The sequence below is a fragment of the Dermacentor andersoni genome, chromosome 3, assembly GCF_023375885.2.
Source record: "Dermacentor andersoni chromosome 3, qqDerAnde1_hic_scaffold, whole genome shotgun sequence".
Classification (NCBI taxonomy): Eukaryota; Metazoa; Arthropoda; class Arachnida; order Ixodida; family Ixodidae; genus Dermacentor; species Dermacentor andersoni.
This window is the reverse complement of record NC_092816.1, coordinates 226,827,544-226,842,425: the sequence shown is the minus strand read 5'-3', so window position 1 is coordinate 226,842,425 and position 14,882 is coordinate 226,827,544. Positions and strand designations below refer to the sequence as shown.

Below are 14,882 nucleotides of genomic sequence, written 5' to 3'. Positions count from 1 at the left end.
TTTATTTTTTTTTAATCTTCAAAAGCCTTTGAAGTAATTGAAAAAAAAAAAAAATTTTAAGTCTGGCTTTCTTCTTTCGGGTTGCCAGCAACTCAAGCCCATACGAACACAGAACTGTTGTTACCAAGTCCTTCGGTACTTGAAGCAATAAAACGAGCAGCCATTCTCTGGATTCTTTCTAGTTTGTCTATTAAAACTTTTTGGTGGGGGCTCCAGACAACACAAGCGTATTCTAAAGATGGACGTATGAGAGTTTTATAAGCAATTAATTTGGCATCCTTCCTTGCATGTTCCAGCTTTTTCTTCAGTGAACACAGTTTTGTAAAGCTGTCGAGCATAGGTTATCAATATATGTGAAACTAAATATATGTGACCCCTAAATACTTGAATGTATCTACATTTCTTAGTTTGTTGCTTGCAATGTTGTAGAAGAATGGTGCCACACTTTCTTTGTTAGTAACATGTACAAAAGTCGATTTGTTGTAATTGATTTCCGTCCCATTTTTCACAGCAAAGCTGAAAGGAATGAAGGACCTAATTAATTCCAATTTCGTCGTCGATGTGCGTTAAGGTAGAGTAAATTAAACAATCGTCAGCAAAAAGCTTCAATTCTACAGGGAACTCAACAATCTCTCTAATATCATTAACATAAACCAAGAACAGCAATGGGGCCAAAACAGACCCCTGGGGGACACCAGAAAGCACTTCTAACGGAGGGGACAAGCACTCGTGCACCCGCAGAACCTGCCTGCCATTGTGTAGGTAGGCTTCAATCGATTTTAGAATAGTATCATTTATTCCTGCTTTATGTAACTTGGAAACTAATTTATGGTGTGAAACTTTGTCGAAGGCTTTAGCAAAGTCTAGCAGATGATGTCAATTTGCTCTTGGGCGCCTATAGCTGAAGTAAGATCATGAATAGTTTCTATGAGCTGGGTTACTGTAGACAGCCCCTTTCGGAAACCATGTTGGTGCTGATAAAAAAAAGTCGTTATTTTCAAGACAAATGACAATATGCTTACTTATGATATGCTCTAAGACTTTACAACAGATGCTAGTTAGGGAAACTGGGTGATAGTTATTTATTAGCAATCAGTTACCGCTTTTACAAACAGGAGTTATGATTGTGCAACGCCTGTGTTGTGGCAACGAGTGAGTTTGCAATGACTTCACAAAGATTACATTTAATAAAAATGACACCCACTCCGCATATCGGTTTAGAAATTGGGTTGGTATTCTATCTGGCCCACTAGCCTTCTTAGAATCTAAGAGTAGCAGTTGGTTAAACACGCCCGCTTGAGTGACGGCAAGATTTTCCATCCCACATGAAAAGGAAAACGGCAGACAGGTGGCTGCAGAATTGGTGCTAGGTGCTGAAAAAACTGATTGGAAGAAATTATGAAAATGACTCGCAATATTTGCTTTTTGCGTTACTATTACATTGTTAACTTGGATCTTGTTTATTTGTTTTTTTTTGTCATTCAGATAAAGCCAGAATTTTTTAGGTGATGTTTTCATAAAGGTACTTAATGTTTGGTTAAAGAACTGCTCTTTTGATTCCTTCAGTGCCGTTTTCAATGCCCTTGGCAATTTAGACACCTCAGCGGAGATACCTTGCCTTTTGCATAAGCGCTGTGGGGATGCGTGACTCTCACGCCTCCCCTGAGATCTAGTTTTCCCGCATAGCTTATCTCCCGCAGGGCGGCTTCGCCTGTCGCGTGACCTGGCGCCCGCGGCGGTCGGAGTGGTTGAAGCGCAGTGCGAGAGATGGCGCTAGTGTTGCGCTGCGGCGGGGTTACTTGGGCGCCGGGAGACAGGCGCTTCGGCTCTTTCCCGGCGGGTCGGCGAACAGCGTGGACATTCCGCGCACGCTGCTACCATGCTTCTGCGAGACCGCCTCGCGTGGCCGCTTTCGAATGCACGACCGTTGGCGTGACCGAACACGCGAACGACCAGGCGTTGGGATCCAGCATGGGGCGAACATATTCGCTCGCAATGCGGTCGCGGTAAGTCGGACTTCTAGATTTGTCGTGCGCCCATCGGCATGTTTTGGGGATAGCAACTCGGCTAGCTGGCATTGATCTATGAAAGGTACAATAAATGCCCTTGTGACTGTTTGCACTACTGTGTTGTCGTTCCTTTGTCCCAAGAGTACGGAGGAGAACCCCATATCTCCCACATCTGGCTGCCCAACGTGGGGCTCTTGGGACATCGGACGATAATTTTAAGTGTTGCTTCGTTCAAGACCTTTGAACCGAAGCGTAGGCCTAGCGTGGATTTTGATCGCTAGCGTCGGCGGCGTGCTTTCTTGAGCGAGGCGGCGGTGGCTGTAGTGTGTTTGAACATGTCAACATGCTAAGCCTTTTTCGCAAGTGTTTTTCTTTAATGGCATTCGTTGGTACGAGAGCCACGTGGTCTGCATCCTGGGAGAGCGAGGCTGAGAGCCCGCGGAGCAGTGGCAAGCCTGAAGCGAGTGAGTACGGAAGCCTCGTGGGTGGTCCGAATTTCTGATGTAAATAGCTTCTTCTATCTCTTTGACTCGGATGAAGTTGCGGCTCTGGGAGCCGGGTGGCCGCGGGCCACGGTGCCACTACGGGCTGACTGGTATTGCGGTCTGGCACCGGGCACTCCGACACCGTCTGGGACGGTGGGCGCCATCAACTCGGTTGCTGTGTGCACCGAGCGGAGTAGGACCACCTCACAGAGCTAACGTCTCCTCGCGGCTGCCTGTTTTGCGCCCATTTTGGGTGTTGTTTTTGGATGCCGGTTGTTGTCAGGGTAGCGACGATTTAGGCCTAAGGCTTTACAAAGCTGCCTGTCGCACGTGGAGGGACACAACCTGTTGGACCGTGGCATTGAGGTGTTGCAAGTTGCTTCCCTCATTCTATTTAGCCTCGCACGAATTGAAATTACTCGTTCGACTCAAGGAAGCGAGCTTCGTTCACGTGAACTTAGCATCTGAGTAGCTGCCCGATCTTTTGCTAGCCGAGTTGAACATCGTACCACGTGGGCGATGCGCATGCAGAATTCCTCTCCCTTGCACTACTTTAGTGTTTGCCAAGTGTGTTAAGTGTACACAGCGTGAATGGAGTCACCCCTGGCTTGCTGTCACCTGCACATCGTCTGCGCTGCTGCTCCGGACTACGATCGAGCCACCCCGGGCGATGGTGATGCTGTGGCCAGTTCGGCGCGGCGACTTCGGCGGCCTCCTGTATCCAGCTCACAACCCTCGGCGGCGGACAAAAGAGCCGGCAGTCACCGACAGCTACGGCGGCTCTTGCCAGCAGGGCGCGTCGGCGCGAGCGACGCTTGCTCGTACCGACTACTGCGTCGTCGTCTCCGGAGTCCTGGCCTGGGATCGTGCCATCTTGTCTGCAAAGCTGCTGCTGTGACCGGCGGACGCCAGCGGTGTACCCCAAGGACAGTCGGCTCGCATGTTACGGACAGCGTGTGGACATTTCCCCGGCGCGGCCACTGTTGCATGTACCACCTTGTTCGCGAAGCACGTGTTGATGTTAGACTGTGTGAAATGTTTCGCCGGAATATGTAGTGATTTAAGGTTGGGGGGATGTGGGGATGCGTGACTCTCACGCCTCCCCTGAGATCTAGTTTTCCCGCATAGCTCGTCTCCCGCAGGGTGGCTTCGCCTGTCGCGTGACCTGGTGCCCGCGGCGGTCGGAGTGGTTGAAGCGCAGTGCGAGAGATGGCGCTAGTGTTGCGCTGCGGCGGGGTTACTTGGGCGCCGGGAGACAGGCGCTTCGGCTCTTTCCCGGCGGGTCGGCGAACAGCGTGGACATTCCGCGCACGCTGCTACCATGCTTCTGCGAGACCGCCTCGCGTGGCCTCCTTCGAACGCACAACCGTTGGCGTGACCGAACACGCGAACGACCAGGCGTTGGGATCCAGCATGGGGCGAACATATTCGCTCGCAATGCGGTCGCGGTAAGTCGGACTTCTAGATTTGTCGTGCGCCCATCGGCATGTTTTGGGGATAGCAACTCGGCTAGCTGGCATTGATGTATGAAAGGTACAATAAATGCCCTTGTGACTGTTTGCACTACTGTGTTGTCGTTCCTTTGTCCCAAGAGTACGGAGGAGAACCCCATATCTCCCACAGCGCTTTATTTTGCAATTAATATGAATTATATGTCGATTATTCCAAGGGTTCCGTCATTTTATATTTTTTAATCAAGTTGGGATGAAACTATCAACACAATGTCTTATGATTTTCTTGAGGCGCTGCCATAGTTCTACCGATTCACAATCACAGACAAGTTCAAACTGGTCAAATGACAATTCTAAGAAATCAAGAATACATATGTCGTGTGCCTGACTATAGTCCTTAACCTGCACAGGTATAAACGGCTGGAACGAGTGCTTGCGCTAGACACTATGTGTACAAGAACCATCTTATGATCTGATAGACCATCTTCCACAGACACTGTATAGTCACCTATTTTACTCGAAAGAAACACCAAGTCCAACAATGATCGAGGTTCAGGCGTTACCCTCGTATTTTCTTTCACGAGTTGCTTTGGATTGTGCGAGATCATTATTTGAAGCAGCTTTTCGCTACTAGAAATTTCTACGTGCCCAGGTAGTAAACTGTCCCAGTTAAGGGGGGACATGGGTTGTGGAGATTATTTCCTGCATCTTATGACCAAATATGATGAAAATAAACAAGCTTAGTTAGTTTTTTGTGCTGATTTCCAATATGCAACAATTTTTCTTGTAGGTCCATTAGTTCAGGAGATTGACAGTGCTGCCACTCTATTGTTTCCAGAGACAATGGCAAAAAAAAACTGCTCAGCAGAAAGTGAATATTATTGCATAGCTAGATACTATAATGTGCAATAACTGCAATGCTGCAAAAAGTTTTCAAATGAGATTCTAATTAGCCATTCTGCAGGTGATCAAAATTCATTCCTTGACCTAAAGCTACCACATCAAAAGAAAATTAATAAAATGGAAATATACATGTGCGCAAATTTGAAATTCTGCTCTCAGCACTTTGTAATATGCAGATTAGGCTTTCTGCTAAAGAAAGAATTAGTGCTCTAAATGTTCTAGATTATGAGATATCACTCCGACAGTCTAGTGAAGTGACTCAAAAATATGTTTTGAGAAAAGTGAGAAAACGTGCAAAACCCTATTTTATTTACAAATTTACAGCTGGAACAGCTCAGTAAGCACCAGGCATGTAGTCCTGCTGACTCCCAGCCCCTGTGTGCCACTTTTTGAGGGACTGGCGCAAATATTCTGATGCTTTGCGCTTTTTGGCTGATGCTGCCATTCGACGCCTATCTTTCTCGGCCATGCAGGTGCGACTTTGCTCGCTTGGATTTAGACATAGTTCTTTCATTATGTTGTTTGAGGCCCTTGCATTGCCTGCATTGAACTTTAATACTGCCTCTGCCACAGCAGCCTCCACTATGAATAAAGAAGCGTGCCTGTTTTTTGGCGCCAGTGCCCAGATCATTGAGTGCAGGCTTTCATTGTTATTTTGCATTTTACCACGCTGGCAACGTTGCAGCAGTTTCTTGTCTGAAAGACGTTCATATAGGGGACGTAAAGCCTGACAAACATAAGGAGGAAGCTTTCGAGGATGCTTTGGAACCAGCTCACCCTTGGCCGTTGCAGCATTTTGCTTGCACCAGGAGTTTGGGCCTGATGGACAAAGAGTGTGATTAGCCACATCATCGTTTGATGTGATGTGATGATATGTGGCCATCACTGCATTTCGAGTGGCATCTACGTCTCCTTTGTGGGTCTTCAGAGCCCATCCATAGTATGAGGTTAACTTGGAGATCAAGTCTGCTGTCAAGTGGCCCTTTCCACCAAGACTCTCATGTCCAGGGCCTCTGTGCTTGCCACAAAGTTGCGAAAAGCCGTCCCCATGCGCTTTTGCACATGATTCACGCAGTCCTCTTTTTCGATCGGGAAATACCCATACACTTCATCATCTTGTAAAGCGAGATAACTGCGGCTGTCCCCGTCACAAACCACCGTTGTATACTGCAGATTGTGCTGCTCCAATGATCGCCTGAAAAGGATGAGGAACGCTTCCACCTCCATCTCCCCAGATTTCTTATTAGTGTTCTTCTGACACTTGTGGCCATTCTTCCAGGCTCCATAGGAAGGGTCACTCGCCTTAGGCCCCGACTCGCACCCAGCACAGAAATTGCTTAATACTACAAAGTCGAGCATAAGTCCGCTGAACAACTCAATCACAGTGCCGATGCCGATATGGGACGTATGACCGCGGGTCATCCATGACCCGTCGTACAACACCGCGATGTTCCCAGTATGACCTACGTTCAGTTCGGCGTAAAGTTCGTGAACCTACAGCGCGCAGTCACTCGTCAGATTACGCGCCCCACGATCGGCCGCTGGCGTCAACTTCGTCTTCACGTAGCTCTGCCACGTTTTCGTGTGAAGCGCCCGACGGCTGATGCCTATCAACGAGAAAATGTCATTGAACGTAGTCTGTCGGTTCCCCGTTGCCTGCATGGCACGCGTAGCCAAAACGTTCACAGCAAAGGGTTTTATTCGTTCAACACTGTGAACGCGCGGCGAACTTCACACCGACGCAATCTCTCCACAGTTCGCGCACATAAAACGCAGCTTCACAGCGAGTCCGTATTCCCGCTCGTCTCGGACGATTTCTAAAGCACCAGTGCAGATGTTGCAGTTCGCAAACATTAATGAAGTGTTCACGGCACTCGAATCCACAATTGTAAACGTAGTCCCATCAGGCAGGCGAAGTGCATCGCCGGTACTGTCACCCACGAACTCGCGTTTCCTCTCCATCGCTGGAGCAGAAGACAACTCCGATAGCTTTGCTTTGGCTTGCGCTTCCTCCTCCTCCAGCTCGGAGGATTGCCGGTAGATCGTATCTTGCCGTACGCGAGCGATGGTCGAAGGGTCCGCGGCAGACGGACTTGTTGCAGTATCCGCAGCAGCGGATGCGGTCGTTAGGCCTGTTGTTGCTGCATCGTCGATTTCGGCATCGGACGCTGAGGTTGCGGTGTCCTGGGCGTTTTGCAGTGTTGAGCAGCGTTTTTTGAAGTTTTCGATGAGCGTCCGTCACACTTTTTTCGCACCAAACTTGTGCCGTGTTCTAAATTTGCGCTCCGTTTCAGACATCGCATTGACACTGGGGCAAGATGGCGCACCTCAATGCGCGGCTCCAAGTGCGTAGCAGACAATGGCCATGCAGTTCCGCCAATCGGGAGGCAAGCTCACGTCAAGTGCACCGAGTGACGAATAGGATGGCGTTTTAGTACCTTTTTTTGCCGCGCATTTTCTAAGTGGCCAATGGCCGAATGGGGCCCGTTCTGGCGGGAATTTGAAAGGAAAGGTCGCCTCTTTCAGATGAGACCGAGATGTCCACGCTAGCACACGTGGAAGAGCAGGCGCGCATTTCGGAAAAAGTGCAGTTTCAGTGCAAGTTCTGCCTGAAATTCAGCTAGTACATGTCGTATAAGGCGTCTCTGCGGCTAAAATACTGATGTTATTATGAAATTAACAATGTAGATGCAATAATAGCTGTACACTCCAAAAATGCAATAAAAAATATCGAGTTTTTTCGTGATTTTTGGTCGCCACAACACGCGTCCCCCCTTAATATTAGGTAGATTAAAGTCCCCGGTTATTACTAGTCTGGTGTTACGGTCTAAATGATTGCATAGAAAATCATTCAGCTTACCCGAAAACTCTAGTGCAGTGGCAGGTAGCGTATATACTGTGCCAACAAGATACACAGTGTTCGCGTAAGTAATTTTGCACCAAACCGTCTCGAGGTAGTATATTCAATCATTACAACACCAATGTGCTGTTTAACAATAATCGTAACTCCACCACAAGTGTCTCTATCCCATCTAAACATTCAGTAGCTTGGTGGCACTATACAGTGACTAGGTACATTGCTGTTCAGCCATGTTTTGCTTACCACTAGCACATGAGGGGTCTACGTCAGCAACACATATTCTAACTCAGTTACCTTATTAACAATACTGCGTGCATTCAGTGACAAGATTTGAAGCTATGAAAGGGTTGAAGTACATGGGGAATCGCTGGGACTGCCTGAGGGACCAGAATCATCATGCGTGTCATCTTTCCTTTGTGCACGGTGCTTGTTCTTATCTCGGTGGTTTAGAGAGGGAAACGTGCATTGTTTTCGTGGTTCCATACGTAAAGCTTATCGTTTACCTTGAGCTTGTCGTCGATCAAAAATAACTTTGCGCCCTTCGCCCTATCGGCAGAAGCACTTGCCCACAACTTCCGTCATACATCTACTGTTTCCTTTGCACAACCATTGCTAATACTGATCATCCTTTTAAGTTTTTTGCAGTTCTTCAGTACCTGCTCCTTTTCTCTGGTATCATAAAACTTCATAACAACTGATCTCGGTCGTTTACATTTTTTTTTGCCAATGCGATGAATTTTTTCTACAGTTTTAACTTGAACCCCCAGTTTTTCATGAAACAGTTCATCAACTACAGCTGCCCTCAAGTTCGCCTCCGAGTCACCGCTCAGAGGCGAACTTGAGAAAAAAAAAATCACGAATTTCTGTCAGCAGTCTTTTAACAAAGTGGTCCATTGCAGGGCCACTTTGAGCTCTGGTCCATCAAGCCAATGGAAAGCACTAGTGGTGGCCTACCTTCGCGTTCTTTCCTTGGCCCTTCTTGGCACCCTTGCCTTTGGAGGTGGCCACTGCAGCCGGGGCAGAGGCCTCAGCTGGCTGGGCCCCTGGGTCTGCCGGCCCCAGGCTGAGCTGTCCAAGGCCGTCCTTCAGCAGAGCTGCCGCTGTCGATGTCTGACCAGAGTCCAGAGCCAGCTCTTGAGATCCCTTTCCGCTCTCCATGCAAAACACTCATGGGCTTTCCCTGCGTCAATCATGCACAGGCACAAATGAGAGAGGGTTTAACTACTGGGTATTTTGTAACTTATTCTTTGCTTAACTTGTCAGAAGGCACATTCATTCAACGAAGCATTGTATGTTCTATTGAAAGATTTAAAAAACATAACTACATTTAGTTTACCTATAAAATGCAATTTTGCACCGAAACAGTGTAAAATTGCATGTAAAGCAAATAATAAGCTATAAATTAATATAATAAGACTGAAGCAAATATGCCCCTCATGCTCACATAGCACAAAGTTATTGCTCCAAGTCAGCCAGAGCATTTGCAGGCAACATCTGCCAACATCAAACGCGATTCCTTCTCTTTATGAGTCGGTATCCCATTTTAACTCTTGTTCGAATCCTGAAGTTTGCAGTCACAAGTTTATACATTCTCCCAAACAAATGAGGAAAAATTCTCAAAGCAGTTTTTCATGATATGCAAGAGTCATCTGTCATACTCAGTATGCTACAAGGAGCTCGCAAAGTTCTAAATTTTAATCGTAATTCTGTGAGGAATGAGCATAAATTATTCAAAGATTGTTTTCATGCCGCAATTCAGAGCTTTCACTTTCAACCATTGCGAGAAAAAGCACTTGCCACAATAGAGCAGCATCCATGCTGTCCGTCAACATTGGCGTCGACCGAGGAAATACATCAGCTGAGAGTTCTGGTACGTTCTGCTGATTTTGTCAGAGCATCCTCAACCAATTAGGCAGCTCAAGATAAACAAAAGCAGGATAAAAAGAAAATTTCACCTCAGCAGTCAACTTGTAAAGTTCTTTCATGGTCGAGTAAATAATAAAGTAAATAAACACTGGCAAATGGCAATAATTTTTAGGTAGTAAGTTTTAGATACACATGCAGATAAGTGGGCAACCCAGGGTAGGCCGACTGAGCTATTACACAAAAGTTGTTAAAAGCACTAATTTACAGTAAATTACCTTTGTGCGAAAAATACAACAAAGTCTGCATATATAAATTGTCACAAGCTGTCATGAACCACGCCTGCCGCGCAGACAACCAGATCAAAGAAAGAGAAGAACGACGTTAGCCAAGCTGCCACGAGACCGCTCTTCAACAACCGCGCCTGTCAACCAGATTCATCTGGTTCTGCATTAAACACCTCGTGTGTCACATTTGGTGGAGCTGTGCGGGGTAACTCCCACGACCTACAACGGAGCCACCAGCACAAGAGCTACGCCGAAGCCGTCGCCTCGCCGGACTTTCGCCGTCGCGCTCAATCATGGCCACAGAGCAAAATACCCTCACCAGCAGTGCCTCGGCGAGCCCAGTCCCTATCCAGCACTACCGAGAGCCACGCACGTTCTCGGCGAAGGCAGAGGAAGATGTGGATGAGTGGCTAACCCATTACGAAAGGGTAAACCAATACAATAACTGGAACGCTGCCAGTCAGCTTAGGAACGTGTTTTCTTCTTGGCCAGTACGGTGTTAGTATGGTATGACAACCACGCGGACATGCTAACTACATGGACACGCTTCGTTGAGGAGATCAAAAAGTGTTTCGGTGACTCGGACGCAAAGAGGAAATGTGCGGAACTCACATTAGCCCAGAGAGCTCAGGTACCCGGCGAGACTTGCACTACCTATATAGAAGAAATATTGAAGCTGTGCCGAACCGTCAACCCTCAAATGACAGAGGAAGATAAAGTGGGGTACGTGGTAAAAGGAATAGTGGAAGACGTGTACAACTTCCTCATTGGTAAAGAGAACTTGCACACTGTATCAGAACTGATACGGCACTGCCGTACGTTCGAGGCGCTGAAGACTCGCCGAATTACACCAAAGTTTGGACGGCTGGCCAATGTAACGACTGTAGCAAGTGTTGACACGAGTCCTCCGCTCCCAGACCTTTCGTCCGCCATCCGCCAGATAGTCCGCGAGGAGCTCCAGCGACATGACGAACAGGCACGTTATGCGGCGCCACGTTGCAGCTCCTCCGTTTTCCGAGACACTCTTTGGGAACCCCACTTCTAGCGTACCCTTTGAGCAAGTTGGTATAGATCTTCTGGGCCCTTTCCCGCGATCCTCCAAGGGTAATCGTTGGGCTATCGTTTGCGTAGATCACCTTACCCGCTATTGTGAGACCGCCGCATTGCCATCGGCCACAGCTACAGAAGTTTCTATCTTGCTGGCTAACGTTATACTCCGACATGGACCTCCTCGCATAGTAATCAGCGATCGTGGGCGACAGTTTACCGCGGACGTGGTTGAAGAAACCCTTCGTCTGTGTTCATGTAGCTTCCGTCATTCTACGCCCTACCATCCACAATATAATGGTCTGGTCGAGCGCACAAACAGAATACTTGCCAACATGCTGTCCATGTACGTTGATTCAGCACACAAGAATTGGGACAGTATCTTGCCTTTCATTACCTATGCCTTCAATACCGCGAGACACGAGACCACTGGTTACTCACCATTTTTTCTTCTGTATGCTCGTCTGCCGCGCTACACCCTCGACACCATATTTCCCTACTTCGCTCATGACAACGAATCAATTGATGAGATCCTATGTCGAACAGAAGATGCGCGACGCCTCGCTAGGCTACGCACCCTAGCATCGCAGGACCGGTCCAAGATACGCTATGACGGGCGTTACCGCCATGTTTACTTCGATCCTGGTGACCTTGTGTGGCTCTGGACGCCGGAAGCGTGGCTTGTGCCAGAAGTTTCTCGCCCACTACGTCGGCCCTTACGTTATTCTGGAGCGCCTCAGCGAAGTAAACTACCGCATTGCACGTCTCACGAGCAGTGGACGACGCTCGGCCAAGGCTGAAGTGACACACGTCGCGCGTCTGAGGCGTTACAACCCACGAGATGACTGACTCGCCCGGCGGGCTTCGTCTGCCAGCGGGGAAATGTCACAAGCTGTCATGAACCACGCCTGCCGCGCAGACAACTAGATCAAAGAAAGAGAAGAACGACGTTAGCCAAGCTGCCGCGAGACCGCTCTTCAACAACCGCGCCTGTCAACCAGATTCATCTGGTTCTGCATTAAACACCTCGTGTGTAACAATATATACATACAAGGTTCATTAGGAAAGTAATGTGCATTTTCTGGGAAAATAGATTTATTGAGTGGACCTGTACAAATGGTTAAAATTCTTCAAAATACTCTCCCCCTGCATCAATACACTTGCGGAGACGTGTCTGCCATGCCTGGAAGGAACCCTGAAAAAGTCCTCAACGAGACTGTCTCTCAGGAACGCGGTACCATGTTTTTGGATGTCTTCCTCGGTCTCCCAATATTTATTTTCAGCGCTCTATTCAGTCGGGGAAAGAAAAAAGTCACACGGAGCCAAGTCGAGACTGTAAGGGGGATCGGCGACCACAGGGGTGTTGCTCTGGGCCAGGAAGTTGGTAACCATGAAGGACGTGTGGCTGGGGGCATTGTCATGATGGTGCTTGACTGTGTCTTTGATGTCAGCTCTCATACGCGCAACCTGGCGTTTCAATCTCTTGAGCATCTCCAGGTAAAAGGCTGAGCTGACAGTTTGTCCCTGCAGTAGAAACTCACAATGGACGATTCCTCAGGCATCAGAGAAGACCACGAGCATCGTTTTGATGCGAGCCTTGCTCATCCGCACTTTCTTGGGGCGGGGGGATGATTTTCTGTGCTGTGCCTTTTCAATTCTGGGTGAAACTCGAACATCCAGGATTCGTCTCCGGTTACAACAGTTAAGAAAGTCCGGCTCATTTTGAATCAAATCCAACAATTCGTGACAGTGCAAAACTCGAAGTTCTTTCTGATCTTCCGTCAACACTTTTGGTACAAACTTCATGCAGACCTTGCGCATTTGTAGATCCTCGGTCACTATCCCACATACCGCAAATGTGAACATGTGTAGGGTGTCAGCAATTTGCCAGATGCTCAATCGACGGTCGGAACGCAAAACTTCGTGCACACAATCCACGTTTTTGTCGGTTCTGGTCGTTGTTGGGAGTCCAGAACGGGGTTCGTCGGCGACCTCCTCCTGGCCCTCCTTGAACGTCTTGTGCCACCTCCCGGACTGTGACCTTGAAATGCAGTCGTACTTGAAGGCCTCTTAAAGCATCAGGAATGTTTCGGTTGCATTCTTTCCAAGCTTCACGGAAATGTTGATAGTGTATGACTGTTCAAGCGAACACTCCATCGCGCCGTGTTATCTGCTCACACTGCTCGGAGTAAATTGGCGACAGTCTGCGTTGGCAGGGCAGAACCCTCACTACATTTCCTGACCAGCTTTTTTTACCGCGCTGTCATCGCTGTGTGTGTGTGTGTGTGTGTGTGTACATATATATGCAGACCCCAGCAATTCTTCTAATGCTGAATTATTTTACCACAGAAACAGCAGCAGATTGACACAGACAATCATCCTTTCAAGGAAACCTTACTTGCAATGTCCACAATGCTATCTTCATCCACTGCAGTATTGCTTGTTGTTGCCAAAATTTGATTTCTGCAGTTCCACTACTCAAAGGATGGCCATAATTTACAAGGGGAATAAAAATAAATAAACAGGCAAATTAACAAAATAACAAAGTTTTCAATGACACATATTGCCATTTACGAATATTAAAAATTAAATTCACGAAAAATGCTGTCCGACTTCTCGCTATGTTGCCTATCCGGGTAAGCGGGGACAACAGAAGACAGCCTGTGTACCTCCAATGCTGCAGTTGCTGAAGGCTGTGATGTTTTACAGTGCTGGCACATTTTAAACAGTCACTGGAGGTCCGGTTGGCATTCCTCAGTCAACAGTGTGCCGCGCAGTTGGAAAGATGACTCTGCTCATCGCGAAGCACCTGCGCCCGATGCTGGTGCGCTTCCCGCAGTCACGGAAACATTGATTGCGAGCGTATTTTCTCACCTCCAACACTACACATGCCATCACCAGTTATTAGTGCTCACGACCATATTTACGCTCAGCATGCCGCACTGTCACGCACTCATCCATCGAATACAAAACATGCGCATGAGCATAATAAAAAGTAGTCCAAATGAGCCAGTCATGCAGAACATGTGTGCTTACCAGTTTTGTGGCGCACTCGCTTTTATTTCGCAGCTTGCTCTTCCCGCTTTTGCTTCAGGTTGTTCCAGCATTTTTTCAGTTGCAGGTGATTGCGCCGCAAAATCCCGTGGTTGGCATTATATTGTTTTGCTATTTCTTTCCATGTCTGATTCTTCTTGGTCAACGACGCGACATCAGTTTTCTTGCATTCCACAATATGCTTGTAGTTGTTCACGAGTGTCGTCAGCAGGCTCTTTTCGTCTTCTGTAAAACGGGGTGCCATCTTGCGTTGCGGTGCATTCTCTTGAGAGGAGAGCGTACATGAGTGCCACATTTCAGTGTCAAAGCATGTTGACAGGACAGCAATTTCGTACCAAATGCGGCGCGCGGCCGTCGCACGCCCCACAACTTGTTTTCCTAACAGTCGACACTTTCCTAGCAGACGACACACACAGCCAATTTGCGATGTCTATGACTGTGCCACACTCTCCCTCTCGTTGTTCTCGACAAATTCTCCATGCGAAGTAGACAAATCGTTTGCACGTGTCATTTTATTTATTTATTTAGTTTTTTTATAGGGTGTTGTCACTCATATGGGTCCGGACAGGGGATTACGGTGCTCTGTACTGCTCGTTCGCAGCACATGTTGTAGTTTTTTTCTTGTTTATGACTCCAGCCTAGTGCGTTCGAATAGGTTGGCCTTTTCTTCAAAGGGTCATATTGTCACGTGGTGGTGACGTTAAGAACACAGTGGCAATACTGTGAAAGGCAAAACTAGATTTTATTGGGCGAACCTGTGCCCACAAAACAGGCTACACTTATAGCACAACGAAAGCGGCGAACACAGTCGGCGATCGTCCAAATCTGATCAGCGGGTCAAGCGCGTCGGCTTTTATAGAGCAGTCGTCGAATGTTCCAGACTAATCGTTGGGACCCGCGTGCCTTCCACAAACTTCTACACC

General features: G+C 47.8%; 1 protein-coding gene across 1 annotated transcript in view; it reads right to left on the bottom strand.

Annotated features, from left to right (window-relative positions):
• The window catches only part of LOC126536157 (DIS3-like exonuclease 2), a 330,469-nt gene that overhangs the window by 289,926 nt on the left and 25,661 nt on the right, over positions 1–14,882 (bottom strand). Inside the window, exon 2 of the mRNA XM_050183033.3 lies at positions 8,663–8,888. Coding sequence (XP_050038990.2) covers positions 8,663–8,866 — 204 coding nt within the window. The 5' untranslated portion in view covers positions 8,867–8,888. The remainder of the gene's footprint in view (positions 1–8,662; positions 8,889–14,882) is intronic.